This window comes from Mustela nivalis, assembly GCF_964662115.1.
Source record: "Mustela nivalis genome assembly, chromosome: 3".
Lineage (NCBI taxonomy): Eukaryota > Metazoa > Chordata > Mammalia > Carnivora > Mustelidae > Mustela > Mustela nivalis.
Window position 1 is genome coordinate 179,839,053 of NC_139022.1, and position 16,285 is coordinate 179,855,337.

At 64.7% G+C, this 16,285-nt stretch overlaps 1 protein-coding gene and 1 long non-coding RNA gene across 2 annotated transcripts in view; one reads left to right on the plus strand and one right to left on the minus strand.

The window, feature by feature from the left end:
* Window positions 1-49: 49 nt before the first annotated feature.
* The window catches only part of ZDHHC11B (zDHHC palmitoyltransferase 11B (putative)), a 54,839-nt gene continuing 38,603 nt past the window's right edge, over window positions 50-16,285 (plus strand). The window contains exons 1-7 of the mRNA XM_082724583.1: window positions 50-127; window positions 2,658-2,870; window positions 6,497-6,675; window positions 7,078-7,179; window positions 9,525-9,649; window positions 12,220-12,375; window positions 14,910-15,019. Coding sequence (XP_082580709.1) covers window positions 2,658-2,870; window positions 6,497-6,675; window positions 7,078-7,179; window positions 9,525-9,649; window positions 12,220-12,375; window positions 14,910-15,019 — 885 coding nt within the window. The 5' untranslated portion in view covers window positions 50-127. The remainder of the gene's footprint in view (window positions 128-2,657; window positions 2,871-6,496; window positions 6,676-7,077; window positions 7,180-9,524; window positions 9,650-12,219; window positions 12,376-14,909; window positions 15,020-16,285) is intronic.
* Window positions 15,367-16,205, minus strand: LOC309861572. The gene is made up of 2 exons (XR_014310028.1): window positions 16,084-16,205; window positions 15,367-15,764 (listed from the first exon to the last, which is right to left on the minus strand). It is a non-coding gene; the product is annotated as an uncharacterized lncRNA (long non-coding RNA).

Genomic DNA, 16,285 nt, shown 5'->3' on the forward strand with positions numbered 1-16,285 from the left:
TCCGTTGCTGCCGTGGCAACCAGGGGTGCTCACGAGGGTCTGAGCTGAGAGAGGGGCCCGTGCTTTTCTGTGCGGCGTGGGCCAGTGGTCAAGGCAGGCAGCAGAGCAGGTTCTGGCCCCCGGGGAGGTAGGTGCCTCCTGCTTGTGCTGTGACCAGGGAACCTGCAGGCATAACCTCGGCGCATCCCAAGTGGGAGAGCGAAACAATGACTGGGGAGCTGTGAGGATCTGTGATGGGTTCAGGGGGTCACGTGTGCCCAGGTGGAGGCACCCAGGACTCTGTGTTCTAGGGAGCGCAGGGGGACAGGCAGCACGTGGAGGGACGGGGTTCCAGCCCCTGCCTCTTGCCTTCGTCGTCGGGATAGTGGCCTGCACGTAGCTCCTACAGGTCGGCCCGTAGCGGTGGCCACGGTGTCCAGGAGCATCGAGGCACCCCCACGTCTTGCTAGAACCCTTAGGCATGACCCAAAACAAACGCCAGGGACCCAACTGGGTCTGAAAGGGGACCCAGGCCCTGCCTGAGCCCACGGCCACGTGTGCACAGTATGGGAGGACGGCGTTCGCTTCCAAGACCAAGGCGAGGGGCTCGTTAATGGCACTTACAGAAGGAGTCCGTGAGGGCCTGGCGCCGACTGGACGGGGGCGTTAGGGGGTCGCCCAGAGAGTGATACTGGGACAGGTGCAGAAGGCAAGACAGGATTGCGAGCAGGGGTAGGGGACGCGGCTTCAAGCCCAGGGAAGAGCCCGAGGAAGGCTGAGTATGTGAAGTCCAGAACCCCGTGAGCCTGCGCAGCGCTGTGCGGTGCACGAGTCTGTGCGTGCTGTGGTGTCACGTGTGGGGTCCCCCGTGTGGCGTGTGCGTGTCAGGGCGCGGTGGTGTCTGTGCGTGGAGCCGTGTGAACCGTAACCCATTCCGCCCCAGGAGACCAGAGGCGACATGTGTGTCGGGAGCCTGGCTTTGGTTGCGGGTTTGAACTGACGTGATCCCCAGGAGCTAAGAAGGTTCGCACGCTCCTCCCGCATGCGCTGCAGAGCGGGTGAGGGAACCCGCGGTGTCCGTGAACGGGGGGTGTGTGAGCCAAGGTGAGCCACGGGAGGCAGGGCTGGGGCGAAGCTGCCCCGTGGCCCCCATGTGGTCTCTCCCCAGGACCCCTACCCGCCCCGCCTGCCCCGTGGCTCCTGTGACTGTGGGGAAGGGGGTGCCCCGTGCAGGGCCTGGGGGTGATGCTCCTTGTGCCCTGTCCTCATGCCCACGCCATTACCCGGATGCGTGTGCCTGCCGTGGGCTTCAGCCCTTGGCGCCTCCCGGCTTCTCTGGGGCACTTGGGGGTGTGATGCGGGGAGCTTCCCGGAGCCCTTTGAGGAGCGGGGACCCATGTCCCTGCAGGCCTCGCACTCGGCCCCTGCGCTCTCGAGACCCTTGGCTGGGTCTGTTTCGGTTCAGAATTCTCCCAGAACCTCAGGAGTCGCTTGTTTAAATTTCACAAATTCCTGTGGCTTCCCCACGAGGTCACGGTGACATTTCCGTCCTGGGAACCCCTGGGGATGGGCGGCTGTGCTCATCCTGGCCAGTGCAGGTGGCCCTGGGACTGACTCCGTCCTCATGTCTTGCTCCTTCCACAAGATAAGTTCTCTGCTCTGTTGTTCCAGCTCCTAGGATTTCTCCCTTCGTGTCACTGGTTCGCCTCCCCTCCCGAGGTCCGCGCGTGCCCTGGATCTGACTGCCCCTCCCTTTCTGTTGGTTCTTGCTTGCATCTGAGTGTTGCTCTGGGAACGATATGGGAATCACGTGGCAGCGCAGGTCCCTGCCCAGTCCCGGTGTGCTGGTCGTCTTGCTGTCCATGGGGGATGTTCTCTGTGGGCCCCTGGGGGTCTCCCTGACCAGGGAAGCCCCTCCTGGCCCCACATCCTGAGAAAGGAGTGGCCAGCCTGTGGAGAGCAGCCGAAATCTGCCCTCCTGCGGCGACGTCCCCAGGACCCTCAGGGCTCCGCCTCCCGTGGCTGTGATGGGTCTCTCGCCCATTCCCTCCGCCCACCGCCTGGCCAGATGTGGCCACCACTCCCGCCCAGCCCCTCCCCTCAACCCCGGTGGCCCGGAGCGCCTGGAGGCCCCGGAAGCCCGCTGGCGCGCAGGTCTTCACCCCGCAGTGAGAGCAGCGCAGTTCTCTGGGAATGTGGGATCTCATTCTGTCCTTAAGGGAAAATCGTAGAACGATTCTCGGGGGATTTCAGGCACATAAAAGCGTCACCTGGTCACCGCAGCCAAGGTCTGCCGTTCCTGCAGACTGCTGTGTTTCCCCGGCGATGAGGGCCTCCTGACGGGGGTCTCCTTCCTGCCCGGGATGGGTCTCCTCCGGAGTCTGCGTCCATCTGTAAACAAAGCCCGTGCCCATCCCTGGAGGCGGCCACGGCCACAGCCACACTGGGGTCGGGGCGGATGCCTCTCCTGGGTCCTCTGCCGTGTGGGCTGCACACGCTCAAGAGTGTTAGTGCAGTTGTGTCTCTGCTCTGGGCTGGACAGACGCAGGGTTCCCCTGGGACCCTGGAGGGTCCTCCACCTGCCACCTGCCCCCAGAGGTGGGCCCCCGGGGTCCCCTTGCCATAGAGCTGCGGGAGGGGTCCATGCACGCCTGTCTGGCCCTCCTCTCGTCTTGTAGATGGATTTGTGGGGCAGGAGCTGGAGACGGGTCGTCCCGGAAGCAGGGGGCAAGCGGCCCTCGCCCCCCAACCGGTCCCGAGTGAATGGCTGGTCGAGGCCCCTGCACTCCTTCCAGGCGGCGGCCTGGGTCACGGTCCTCGCCATGGCCGTCGCCAGCTTTGGCGTCTTCATTCCCCTCCTGCCGCGGGGCTGGAGGGACGTCGCCTACGGTGTATCCTTTCCTGTGTCCAAACGGGGGCTCCCGGGGGCCTCCACCAGACCTGGCTCAGACCACACGTGCCCTCTGGGCCCCCTGCCACTCCGTCCTGTGCGCCCATGGGTGCGGCATCTTGCCCTCTGACCCCGCCCCCTTCACCCCAGATGGCCCCCATGGCCACAGCACCGATGGACCCTACGTGTGTTCCTGTGTGGCTCACGGGAGCGGGGTCCCAGTAAACGCAAGGCTTTAGGGAGAACACTCCTGGCGGCGAGGGGCAGAGGCACCCTGGAGTGGGGCGGAGAGCCCTGAGGACAGGAAGGAGTCCCACGGCCAACGGCCAACGTGCAGATGCAAGCGCACGGTCCCGCATCAGCCACGCGGGGGTCGCACAGGCAGATGCTTGGGAAGAAGGCTTTCTCTCTCCACTGGAGCAGCCCACCCGGCTCAGGGACCGCAGCCTGTCTCCCGGGGACGTCCGCAGGTCCCCTGTGGGCCGGACCCTGGCGGCTGGGTGGGAGGGGCACGCCGGGGACCCAAGGGGTTGTTTCCAGGGGACACTCGTGGTGACAGTGGCCGTCTTCAGCTGCTCGTCCCCTGCTTTCTTGTTTGGCCCCGTCTTGTGGCCTAGAAGCCTGCTGGCAGGCAGTGGCCGGACCCAAAGACAGGGAGGCTGCCGGCCGCTAGGACCCGCCACACAGGCCACGGTGGAGGCCGCCAGTCCCATGGAAGCCCTGAGAGGAGGCTGCCGATGTGTCACCAGAGCAGCTCCAGGCCTGGGTGGGCAGGCGCTGGGGACGTGGACGCGCACGGGGCTGTCACGCAGGTGCCGCAGGGGAGGGTCCGGGAGCTGCCAGCTGTGCTCTCTCTCCCTGCCCTCCAGCACCGGCAGCACCGGCCTTGATCCCTCCTCACACTCACTGTGGGCTGCGGTTCCCCGTGCTGCCCGTGTCTCCGTGTCGGAGGCCCTGACCGGGCTGACCTCCGCCTGCGGGGCCCCCAGCCGTGTCTGGTCCACAGGAGTGGAGCGGGGAACGCGGCCCTGCCCCACGCCTGCGGTGGGGCCTGCGCTCTGGCCACTGGGGGGCGCCGCAGTCCTTCGTGTCTGCAGGGACGGGCCTGGCCCCAGGGCGGAGGCCGGGTGGGGTCGCAGCTTCCCGCAGCAGGAAGACAGCCCTGCCAGGCCTTGGCTGACCCTGGGGGTCTGAGCTCCCCCCACACCGCAGAGGGAAGCAGCGCCACCCAGAGGGTCCACTGTGCAGAGGGCCGGGCGCCCATGTTGTGGCTGGGACCGTGCGGTGACCTCCTGCTCTGAGTCCAGTGCTGGAGCGAGGCGGACGTGCTTGGGGCCGTGGGGGCTCGGGTGCGCCTCACTTCCTGCAGCAGAAGCGGAAGGACGGGAGGGCGTGTGTCCTGGCTGGCGCCGGCCGCTGCTTTACCAAACACAGACTGTTGCTAGGGGACCGAGGCCTCCGGGCCAGGGCCTCCCGCTGGCCAACAGTGGGACCTCCTACCCCGCTCTGACGACCTGTCCCTCACGGGCGCCCCAGCCACTCAGGCAAAGGCACTTGAGAGTAAGCGCGGCACCGCCGTGACGCTCGAGGTGCTCTGCCCGTGCTGGCTGACGCCGGGAGTGAGGAGCCGACCCAGCGAGCGGCCAGGCAGAGTGGGGTCACCTTCTGCTGCTCCGTGTCATTCCCGTGACTGACCCGGGGTCACCGGCTTGAGCGCTGGGAGACAGTAGGTCAGACAAGCCGGTGGGCTGTGTTTTTGCTTGGAAAGCCTCGTGCTCAAGGGGCTGTGGAGGGACTTAGCCTACCGCTCGGGGGGGGGGGGGGCTGGAAGCCACACCCCCTGGCTCCTGGTGGACAGCTTCTGGGAGCACCTGCGGGGTTGGGACGTCGCGGGGAATGGCGGCAGGCAGCTCCATGTGGCTGGCCCAGTGGCTCGGGTCAGGGGCCTCGGGCACCTGCACTTTGAGGGTCAGAGTACGAGCCGTGCCGTCCCCACACTGTGCCCCGGCGGTGGTCTCGTGCAAGCCCTGTGTAGCTGTGGGGGCAAAGGACTTCAAGCACACATCCCAGCCCCGGCCTTGCCTGCTGCCCTCCTGGGCTCCCTCCCTGGCACCTTGCCCTCCCGTTTCTGGGGCAGGCAGGGGAAGGGGCCCGCACCTGGGCCAGCAGCTGGACCCCCTGCAGCGTCGGACTGTCCTGCACCCGCTGCTCTGGTTGTCTCCTGTTGCCCCAGTAACCACACGAACATGCCCACGGTCTGGCCAGCGCCTCGGGCTTCAGGGAGCAGGTGCAGGGGGCAGGCACGCCAGCACCGTGCTGTTGTCTCCAACCGTGACCATGAAGTCCGGCCCCGCCAAGGCCCCCCCACCCCGCCCTTGCTGATTCGCACCCTGCATGGAACAGGCCATGGTCGGCTCAGCCTTGGAGCCGGGGAGGCCCACGCCCTAGCCAGCCCTGCGGGGTCCGGTGGCTACATGAAGTGTCCCGGTGTCATTGTCTCCTCTCCACGGCCCTGAGGGATCTGGTCAGTCCCTTCCCCACTAGGGGAGGTTCTCAGCCGCCCCTCCACCTGCCCCCAGCCTGGGAACCAGCTTCCTGGTCTGACCGCCCACCCTCCGCTCCTCCTCACCCATCCTCCTGACGGCGATGCTCACCCAGCAGGCCTGGCTCCCCTTCGCCGCCGTGCCCACAGCGGGCACCAGAGTCCTGTGTCTACACTGGCGCTGAGGCTAGAGGAAAAGGGGCCATGAGCAGGTCTGGCCAGAAGCAGCCTCCCGCCCGGGGTTGGGGTGCAGTGACCTTCGCGGACGCAGGCCCACGCGCAGGCCGAGCGCCGCTGCCGGCGGGGTGGCCGAGCCCATATCACATGAGGGGCAGAGCCTGAGAAGGATCCCACCGGGGCTTCCTGCAGGACGGAGTTATGACCTCAGCCCCCTGCTCAGAGCCCCTGCTCCTCCCGTCCAAATCACGGCAGAGCCGGGTGCCCACAGCCGGCCGTTTCCCGCACCACACCCCGGAGCCCTGAGCCCAGAGCCGGCCAGAGAAGCAGGGCAGGACAGATAGGGAGGCGGCCTCCCCTGCTTCTGTTTGGTTTCCATGGGGACAGTGTGTTGGTCCCGAGGTGGAGGAGGAGGAGAGGGTGAGGTCCCAGGGCCTGGTTTCACCCTGGGCGCCATGGAGGGAGTGGTGCTGGAGAGCCCGAGGGGCTGGGGTGGGGGAGCTGAGAGCAGAGGGAGGCGGACCGGGCAGCCCCGTGCCCCACGGGGACTGGGTGTGGGAGCCCTCCCTCCCCACCCTTGTTTCTGGATGACCCCACGCGTGCTCCCCCAGCTGCCTGAGAAGCCCCCACGCCTCCTTTAGCACCCAGCGTGGCCCCCCATCCCCGCGTGGCACGTTCAGGTCACTGGCAGTCGCCCCCAGGGCCCGCTTCCGCTGGAAAGCCCCTCTCCAGTGCACGTGTCTGTCGTGGAGGAAGGAACAGGGGCGCTCCGTCGACTGCGGGGGTGGGAGCTGGGCCGGTGCTGGAACCCGGCGCTCAGCCTGCACTCTGCTCCCGCGGCGCTGGCCAGCAGCTGCCCTGGGTGGGGACCAGGCCTGGCCTCGCGTTCCTTGACACCCCTGCCGCAGGTGACCGGCGGGCTCTTCCTTCTGCACCTCTCCGTCCACCTGCTCGCCGTTTCTGTCGACCCGGCCGAGCCCAATGTCCGGCGCAAGAAGAACTACTCGGAGCCTGTGCCGACCTTCGACCGGTCCAAACATGCACATGTGATCCAGGACCAGTACTGCCACCTGTGTGAGGTCACCGTGTGCGTGCCCGGATGTGGGCATGGGCGGGGCCGAGGGTCCCCTGCCCAGCGCGGCGGCCGGCCTGCGGAGGGCACGCCTGTTCCCAGGCTGCTGTCCTTGAACGAGGAGCAGTGGGTGTCAGAAGCACAGGGCCCCTCGCCGATCAGATGTCTGCCCGGGCTAGTCGTGGCTTCCGTGGGCAGCCTGGGCGGGAGGCCTGTGGCTCAGGGTGGGGTCCGAAACCAGCCTCCAAGCTCGAGCCCTGGCACCTGTAGCAGGTGTGGCCAGGGGATGCCACCCGTCTGGGGCCTGGTCCTCCGTGCTCCCTGCCTCTCCCCTGCAGGCGGACAGGGGCGCGGACCGCACCTTCCTCCCGCAGGCGCTGCCGGCAGGCTGATGCTCCCGCGTTCCCCCCCCCTCAGGAGCCCGAAGGCCAAGCACTGCAGCGCGTGCAACAAGTGCGTCTCAGGCTTCGACCACCACTGCAAGTGGCTTAACAACTGTGTCGGGGGCAGGAACTACTGGTGAGTGGCCGCAGGGGCTTGCGGGGGGGGGGGCAGGGCCCCAGGAGAGCCCTCCTGCAGGCCGGGGGGCCTCACAGGGAGAGCACGTGGGCCGCAGGCCGCAGGGGCTCACAGGCTGCCCCTCTGTCCCCCACTGGGAGCCGAGAGAGGTCCTAGCCCTGCAGAGGGGCAGGGGCGGAGCTGCGGGGTTTTGAGCTGCTGTCCTGGGCATGGCTGCCTCCTCCCAGGGATGCCATCGGAGCGCAGAGCATGGGCCTGGGCTGCCCTGGGAGCAAGCGTCCAGCCGGGTCAGGCTCAGGGCTGGGCCTGTGAGCGTCAGCAGGTGCCCGCGGCTGGAGCCTGGGCTCTGTGCGGCCAGGAGGGGCGGCGCTCCCCGTGCTGCTCCTTCACACTGGCCTTCGCTGGCTGGTGACGCAGCGGCCAAGGGGGTCCCCTGCGTACCCACCACCTCCTGCCGACGAGCCGCATGCACCCGTCAGGAGCAGGAAGCCCAGGTGAGAAGTGCGCGGCTGGCCCAGGCCGGAAGAGCTCTGTGGCCTTGAGCTGAAGGACGGCAAAGCTCTCCTAATTAGAGACGCCCAAACAGCATTCGGTGACTAGGGGTGCCTGGGAGCCCCCGTCCCGCCTCCTCCCTGCAGAAGAGGAGCCCCTGGCCCTCCAGGCTAGGGCAGGATCCTGCTCACACTAGCAGGGCTCTCCTCGCTCCGGACACACATCCTTAAGGCCTTGCGGCCGTGAGCTGGTCCCCTTGAGGTTCGGCCGTCGGGAGAGGGGAGGCCCTGTCACAGAGGAGGACCGAGGGCCCCACAGCACAGGCTGGAGCTCAGGGGTCCTGACGGGCCCAGGCGCAACAGGCTGAGGGGGTTCCCTGTGGGCCAAGAAGCCGCTTGACCACGGGGGAGCCGCGGAAGCCGTCCCGGCATCCAGCGGACAGTGTTGGCCGGGGGTGGAGGAGAGCGGGTGCCCAGTGCACAGCAGGGAGAGGCTGCCTCCCGTGGACGGAGCGTGGCGGTGGGGGGGGGGCACGGGGCTACTGTCCATCTGCATCTGCCCCAGAGTCCCTCCTGTGGCTTTGTCAAAAAAAAAACGGCAAATCATAACAAACCAGCAAAGCAGGTCCTCACGGAGAAAGTGCTAGGTTGGGGGCCAGGGCTCTGCAGACGCGGGAGTCAGGCAAGGAAGCCATGTTTCGTGTCCCAAACGTTGGCGGGACAGGCTCTGGCCCCCAGTGGGAGGGCTGCAGCTCGCCGGCTGACGGCCCGACAGGACGGCCCAGGGCAAACCCACTGCCTGCCGGGGCTCCCTGGGAACCAGAACCAGGTGTGGGGCCAGGCCGGTGTTCCCTGCAGCTTAGGGACACCCAGGAGGCTGGGCCTGCATGGGATCGCACAGGAGACGCCCCTCAGGGAACTGAGTGAGCCACAATGCGACAGCATCTCCCCTGGACCCCTGGGCCTTGCTCCACATCTAGCCGACCCTGTGGGAGTGCCCACGTTTTAGCTCTCCACCTAAAGATGTGTGTAAAAAGCCTGCCAGAAGTTCTGGAAAAGCATCATGTGATCAACAGAATTTCAGCTGAAGAAAACATTGAGGCCGAAAACGTTCAAGAAGTGGTTTTCTCCGAGGTCACGAGAGCACAGAGCCCTCGGGAAGACTGTGGGAGCACATTCCAAGAATGCCGACCACAGTTTATTTTCTGGATGGACGGGTCATTCTCGGGGTCTTTTGAGCACAGGCAAGGGGGGCAGGAGTGATTTCAGTCTGATGGCAAAGCACAAAGCCAGGCCCAGGGAGGGCGTGCAGAGCTCAGCCACCACGAACCAGACCCGGCCAGGCACCTGTCTTGTGCACGCCCCCGGCCTCCCGAACCAACGCGGCTTTGATGGCCTTGATGGAGGACGGCGCTAGGACCCCACCGGGTGTCCACACCCAGTTCCGTTCAGCAGCAGCCGTCATGACCCCAACTCCAGGCTGAGGCCACGAGGCTCACTTTCCGCAGTTCTGTCACTGCGGGAGTGGCAGCCATGCTGTGGTGGGATCCGGTGCCCGCCCCACCGGGCCCAGAGCCTCTGTGCCCCTGCCACAAGCCAGGCAGCCCCTCCTCTCCGCCTTAGGGGGTTCTAGGGGGCACACGTGAGGATCCCAAGGCACAGGAAATGGAGGTGCCGTCAGGACAGCCGCAAAGCGGTGGTGTCCCCCGGAGAGCTCCCACGAGGCTCAGGGGCAGGAGACAGGAGAAGGCAGGGTCCTGGGTTCAGGGCCAGGCCACCCCTCACCACTTGCCGCACTTCCTGGCTGCGGGTCCTCCGGCCCTGAGCCCGGCCCTGAGCCCGCCTCTCCCACAGGTACTTCTTCCTCTCCGTGGCCTCCGCCTTGGCCGGGCTGCTCTGCCTCACGGCCGTCCTGCTCTACGTCTCCATCCAGTTCTTCATCGACCCGGCGGAGCTCCGCACGCACCCCTGCTACAAAAGTACACAGCATCTCCTCTGTGACGGTGCTCCCTCTTGGGTCACTCACAAGTGTTAGCTTGTACCTCCAGCCATCTTTGGGGTAAAAGCCTTCCTTCCGGGGGGCGCCAGCCCGGCCCGGCCCCCGCTGGGTGAGCGGCGTGGCCGGGTAGGAGGGCAGCGGCCCCCGCCACCAGGAGGGGGTGTGGGACCTGCGGGTGCTCAGGGGCCAGGCTCCCAGGCCACCCCAGGCATTGGAGGGGAGCCCTCCTCCCCGGTGCCCTGCAGTTGGTCTGGGTGGGGAGCAGGGTAGGGCTGGGAGGACAGGGCTGCCCAGGGATGGGTTCTGGGTGACATGTGATGCAGGTCTCTGCTAAGTGGGGGCAGGAGCCCAGCCTTAGAAACAGATGTGAGATTGGATGTGGCCTCAAAGATACGCCCATGATCTCACCCCCGGACCGTGAGTGTGACCTTACTCAGGGAAAGGATCTTGAAGAATACCCAGGAGTGTGTGCAGCGAGGTGCTGGGTCTGTGCAGAACGTCTTTTTTTTTTTAAAGATTTTATTTATTTATTTGACAGAGAGAAATCACAAGTAGGCAGAGAGGCAGGCAGAGAGAGAGAGAGGGGGAAGCAGGCTCCCTGCTGAGCAGAGAGCCCGATGCGGGACTCGATCCCAGGACCCTGAGATCATGACCTGAGCCGAAGGCAGCGGCTTAACCACTGAGCCACCCAGGCGCCCTGTGCAGAACGTCTTTATGAGACAAGGGACACAGCCACAGCCCAGGGGTGCCTGGAGCCCCAGGAGCTGGGATTCAGGACAGATTGTCCCCCACAGCCTTGGAGGGACCTGGGACCCGCCACACCCTGACCTCCACACAGCATCTCTGTTGTGTCACCTGGCAAGTGTGTGGCCCGGATACGGACGCAGGAGGGACCCCCAGAGGACCACCTGCATCTGTCTGAAGTGTTGGGGGACCTAAGCCCTTAGGGCGCAGACCAAGGCTGCCTGTCTCACCCCAGGCCTCTCTCCAGAGTGCATCATGGCCCAGCATGTAGAGCAGAACAGAGGACCTTGTCACTCAGCTCAGAACATCCCAGGACCCCCCACTCTGCCCAGGCTCTAACATTGCTGCCAGGCCCAGCCTCGGGCTCCGGAGCAGGTCTGGACAGCGCCCTCCTCCCAGTGGAGTGAGCGGCCAGCCAGCCCACGGGGCCAGTGATGACCCCACATCTCCCTCCTCCAGAGCCTGTGCCGTTGGAGGGCTCCCGCTGTCGTCCAGCGCAGAGCCTGGCTGCCCTGTGCCTCTTCCTGGTGGCACTGTGCCCCATGCACCCTCGCCCCGAGGCCCACACAGCCCCTGGCTAGAGCCAAGCCCTTGCGGCATGGACCCTCTGATCTGCCTCTGCCTGGAAACGCATCTGGGTCCTTTCTGTGGTACAACGGAGCAGCAGGGCCTCGGCGAGGCCGGGAGCCACTCAGCAGACCAGCTGCTCAGGCTCCGGGCACAGCCGGCTGGGGCGCCCCGCCTGCCATCCTTCCTAGTCTCCACGCGCAGCCTCCAGAGCAGTCAAGGCTGGGCACGGGAGTTCCACGTGAAGGCCCTCCCCACCACGGGGTCGCTTAGTGCCCCCCACGCTCCAAAACGTGGCTTGCACCTGGAGAGCGGCGACCTCTGTGCAGCCAAGTGCCCGAGCAGCACCTTGGCGCCTCCCGTCCTGGGCATTAGCCGGGCCGTGCTGCAGTGAGCTGTGCGGACAGATGGTGGGGTGACTGCCGGAGCCCAGCAGCCTCTCTGGCCGCAGCAGGTGCACGGAGGCCAAGTGGCCCTGGCTTCTCTCTGGGACTTGCTGGCTCTGGAGCCACAACGGGACCAGCTACATGTGAGAATGCCTGAGGAATGAGGCGATGATCTGGGTGGGGTGTGCTGTTCCGGAAGATTCCACAGGGCTGCATAACCGCCAGTTCCCTGGGAGACTGCTGTTATTGGTGGGAAGTCATCAAAACGTCACCAGCTGACGGGACAAGCGTGGGGTTGGCCAGCTCCACGCACAGGCTCTGCAGCCTCCGTGGCCTGCAGAGACGCAGCACGGCCTGGCCGCCACCTTCTGGGTCTCCACACAAGGGCCCGGAGTCAGGGCATTTCAGCCAGAATTCCGTCTCCGGGAATCTGCCTCCAGAACCCTCAGCGCTTTCCTTAATAACACGTAGTTCCGCAGTGCAGGCGACCACGCTCCGGAAATGCCCCGAGGTGCTGGCTGCGGCCTTCAGGGTCTCTGGGAGAGCGAGCCTGGCTGGTTGAGGGGACAGTTCGGCAAGGACCAACGAGGATCTGGCTGGCGGGCAGGTTGGGTGTGGGGGCCGGGCACGGGGCCAGGCTCTGGGACCTGGACACTTGGTCCCCCTCCTCCCGCCCGTAAAGTGGGATGGCAGAGAGCTGCGAGGGCACTTAGGTAAGGCAGGGCATGCGCGGGCGAGGAAGAGGGGCTCCCTGGGGCTCGTTTTCTCCTCCTGCCGCCGCGCTGTCTGCGGAGGAGAGGCGCAGCCGTGCCCTGGGTGCCGGACACCGTGCCTGTCTCCCTTGCCTCCACAGAGGTCTCCAACAAGAACACCTGGCTGCTGTTCCTCCCCCTTTTCCCTGTAAAGGTGAAGACTCCCGTGGTCCTGGGCATTGGGGTGTTGGTGCTGCTGTTGGACGTCATCGGCCTCCTGCTGCTGGGGCACCTGCTTGTCTTCCATCTGTATCTGAGTACGTGTCCCAGCCCCTATGTCTGCCTGTGCCAAGGCAGATGATGGCTCAGCTGGCCGCTGCCAGAGAGGAGCACAAAAGACAAGTCAAGAGGAGAAGAGACACCCCTCAAGGGACAGCAGGGCTGGTTGTGTTCTGAGACCTGCAGGGACCTCGAGTTAGAAGGTTCAGAGATGAAGGAGTGGAATCTGAGGCAGGAACAGGGCACTTTGAGAAAAGAACGGGGGATTTAGAAAAGCACCAAATCCTAACAATGAGAAACAGCCAACCAGGGCCGGAGTCTCTGCTGGCCAACCTCGCCGCGGGGAGACGGGTGGTTTTCTGGTGTCCACATGGCACTGCATGCTGTGGCTCCACCGCTCCCTGACACAGGAACAGGACGTCTGCACCCCACGAAGCCCTCCCTTGAATGCAGATGACAGACTGTGGCCTGGATGTAGGAGAGGCCAGCACCGGTGGGGCCCATGCGGCCGTTGGAGCCGGTCTGGTGCAGGGACTATCCTTGCGTCCTCTGCGGAGCCAGAGCCAGATCGACTCAGGCCCTTCTTAAAGCTTCCACACACTGGCCAAAGGGATGGGGTGCATTTGGGGACACAGTCACAGCATACATGATAGCCAGCAGGTGGCTAGTCGGGCAGGTCCAGAAGCCTGCTGCAGCCAATCAGGATGGGCAGATGCAAGACTGGAGGACAAGTCCACAGGGCTCCTGGTCACCTGCGATCTGGGGACAAGGACCAAGAGGCTCTAGCTCAGGCACCCAGGAACGTAGTGGCGCCATACTCACTATGGTGGCGTGCACAGGAGACCCCTGGAAGGGAGAAGCACACTGAGCTTAGGGCTCAAGGTGTTGCAGATAGGGGATTTGGACATCAGAGAACAGACCTCCGGAACAAAGTGGGGATATTAGCTCTTGTTAGTCACAGTAAAATTACCCCAAAATGTAGGCACTTGAGACAACAGTCTTAGTGCCTGGCAGTTTCTGTGGGTCCCTTGTCCCTTCGTTCATGTGCCGGGGGGGGGGGCTGCGGTCTCATCCAACAGGGGACAATTCACTTCTAGGGTCATCACCAGGGCAGTGGCAGGTCAGCTCCTGACCTTGACTCCTTGTGAGTTGGTAGCCAGTCCCTCCTGCCAGTCCTTGTGCAGACGCTCCAGCTCAACAGAGCGTCCAACAGGGCAGCAGGCTTCACTGGAGCAGGCAAGAGAGCAAGGCAGAGCCGGCCTTCTGTAGCACAGTCATGGGAGTGACACCCCATCACCTCTACTGCAAGGCGCTGGGGTCAGCCTGCCCTCCAGAGGGTGGGACCACATGAATGCCCTGAGGTGGGGGCCTGGAGCTGGCAGCTAGATGCTCCACTTTGAAGCTTGGGAAAAGGACACCCAGACGAGTCTGCAGTACAAGAGGAGGAGTGGGGACGCTGGCGAGGGCAAGCTGTCCCGGAAGGACGTGCGGGAGTGCCAGCGGCAGGGGTTAGGGAAAGCCACCTTCACACAGGTGGGGGAGAGCCTCCCGAAGGCCAGCGGCCCTGAGCTCCCATGCTAGAGCCTCGTAAGGCCAGAGCGAACACGAGGGACTCGGTACACACTGTGCTCTGGCCTCGCTTCCTCAACGGCCTCCCCTCTTGTTACTGTCAGATGAAAGTGTGCCACTAAACTCAGGAGTGTGAGCTCGGGCAGACACACAGCGTGTGCTTACCCTCCGACGGGGATGGTGACGGGGCAAATCTGGGTGAAGGGACGAGAGTTTTCATTAGCATGTAGCCCAGGGCAGCTCTGCACCCTCAAGCCGACACAGGTTCTGAGGGAGTGTGAAGAATGCAGCAGGAGCCAGGAGGAGTTAATTGAGAAAGAGAAGCCAAAGCAAACAAAAGCAGAAGCGCTCACACAAGCCACCAGGGAAGGGGATGGGCTCTGCCCAGCCTGCACTCACCCCACCCGGGAAGCAGCCTCTGGGGGCTCCACAGGGCGTGGGGAGTGGCCCGCCCTCTGTCTGCTCCTCGAGCTGCAAATAGGCTTCTGTAGGTGGGCTTTCTCACTTTCCGGAAATAAATAGAAACCATCTGTCATGTTTGTTGGTTTTAGGAAAAGAGTAATGGGAAGTTGGGCACCTCCCCTGAGGTGCGTGGCTGAAAGGGGCCCATTTCACGAACCGTGCTGCCGAGAGCTCGGAGATGTTCTTTCAGCAACCTGGAGTGCCACTGCCACGATGCTGGAGCCAGTGGCCCGGCCTAGCTGCGCTGGGCACAGCCCTCAGTGTCAGTCCACATGGACTTTAGAGGCCTGGGAAGGAGGCAGGGCAGCTGCTCCCAGGGTGGGGGGACCCCAGGCCTTGGAGGTGTAAGGAACTGCTGTCTGCTGCCCACAGGCCAGACGAGGTCTGGAGTGGCCATCCAGCACCCCCCCCCCCAGTGTTCCAGGTTAAGCAGCAGCTCCCAGCACCCTGGGGGAGCCCTGGAAGGCCAGGTTGTGGCATGTGGGCCACTCTGCTTGCTTGTGTAATCACAACTGTGTGTTTCCTTCACTCTCCTGTCCAGTGGCCAAGAAGCTGAGCACGTTTGACTACATGACACAGGGCCGCCAGCAACAGACTCCAAGAGCTGCAGCAGAGAAGGAAGAGCTCTCCGTCCAAACGAGACTCCCACAGGTACCGAGGTGCCCCTCTTCTTCACCACTCATATCTAGGCCTGGGACAACGCCCAGGGTCACCTTGTAGCTGGGACTTCTCAAGCACAGAGCTGTGTGTGTGTCTGTATATGTGAGTCTGCATGGTGTGCGTGCGTGTGCGTGCGACATCATCTCCACATTCACTATCTATAGAATCAAGCTAGCAGGGCGGACTCCTTGGAGGCCCACATATTTCTGCACCTGGTTCTCATAGAAACTAAAAACATTTGCTTTTCTAAAGGTCACCATTCAGAAAATGAAAATATAAGCCACAGACATGAATACTGATAAGTCATATAACTGTGTCCAGAATATATAAAGAACTTCCGATAATGACCCAGCGCTTTAATTTTTTAAATGGGCAAAAGGTTTGAACCAGCTCTTCACTGAGGAGGGCCGATGGGCGGCGAACAAGCCCAGGAAAAGACGGCGCGCAGGGACCCTTCCAGCACTAGAGCGGCTGTGCCCGGGACGAACGGGGCGGGGAGGCTGCCGGGATCACACAGCGCCGGTGGGGAGTCCGGTCAGGTCGCCCTGAGAAGCGGCTTGTCGTTTTCTTAAAAAGTAGAATCTAGGGGTGTCTGGGTGGCTCCGTCTATTAAGCAGCGGCCTCGGCTCACGGCGTGGTCCAGGGGTCCTGGGATCGAGTCCCGCCTGGTGCTCCCCGCTCAGCTGCTCTCTCCGCCGCTCCCCTGCTTGCGCTCGTTCTCCGCGTCCAGTAGAATCTCTCGGAGAAGGGAAACCCCCACTTACCGCTGAGGTCAGCCACCCCGCCCCCAGTTTCTGACCTCACAGAAGTGAAAACACGGGTCCCCGACCCAGTGCGACACTCCCCGGGACCAGGGGCCTGCGAGGTGCCGCCGCCCAGAGTTAACTAGTAACCGACTCCCGCTCTGTGCGAGCGTCCGCCCCGTCGGCCCTGGGCCCGCGCTCTGGTGGCCGCCCGCCGCGAGCCGAGCGTCCGTCCGCACGCAGGTGAGCCGCAGGCGCCGCGCCGTCCGACCGGCGGGAAACCACCTTCCTCCGAGCTCCCGCGACCCTCACCCGCGTCCGTGCCCCCGAGGGCGGGGCGCTGCCGGTTCATCACCCAGCGAGGGCGCGCGGCCTTGCTCCGGGGGGGGGGGGAGACCCGCTTCCGGCCGCTCCCGGGGCGGGGGGGGGAGACCCGCTTCCGGCCGCTCCCGGGGGGGGGGGGGGGGGAGACCCGCTTCCGGCCGCTCCCGGGGGGAGACCCGCTTCCGGCCCT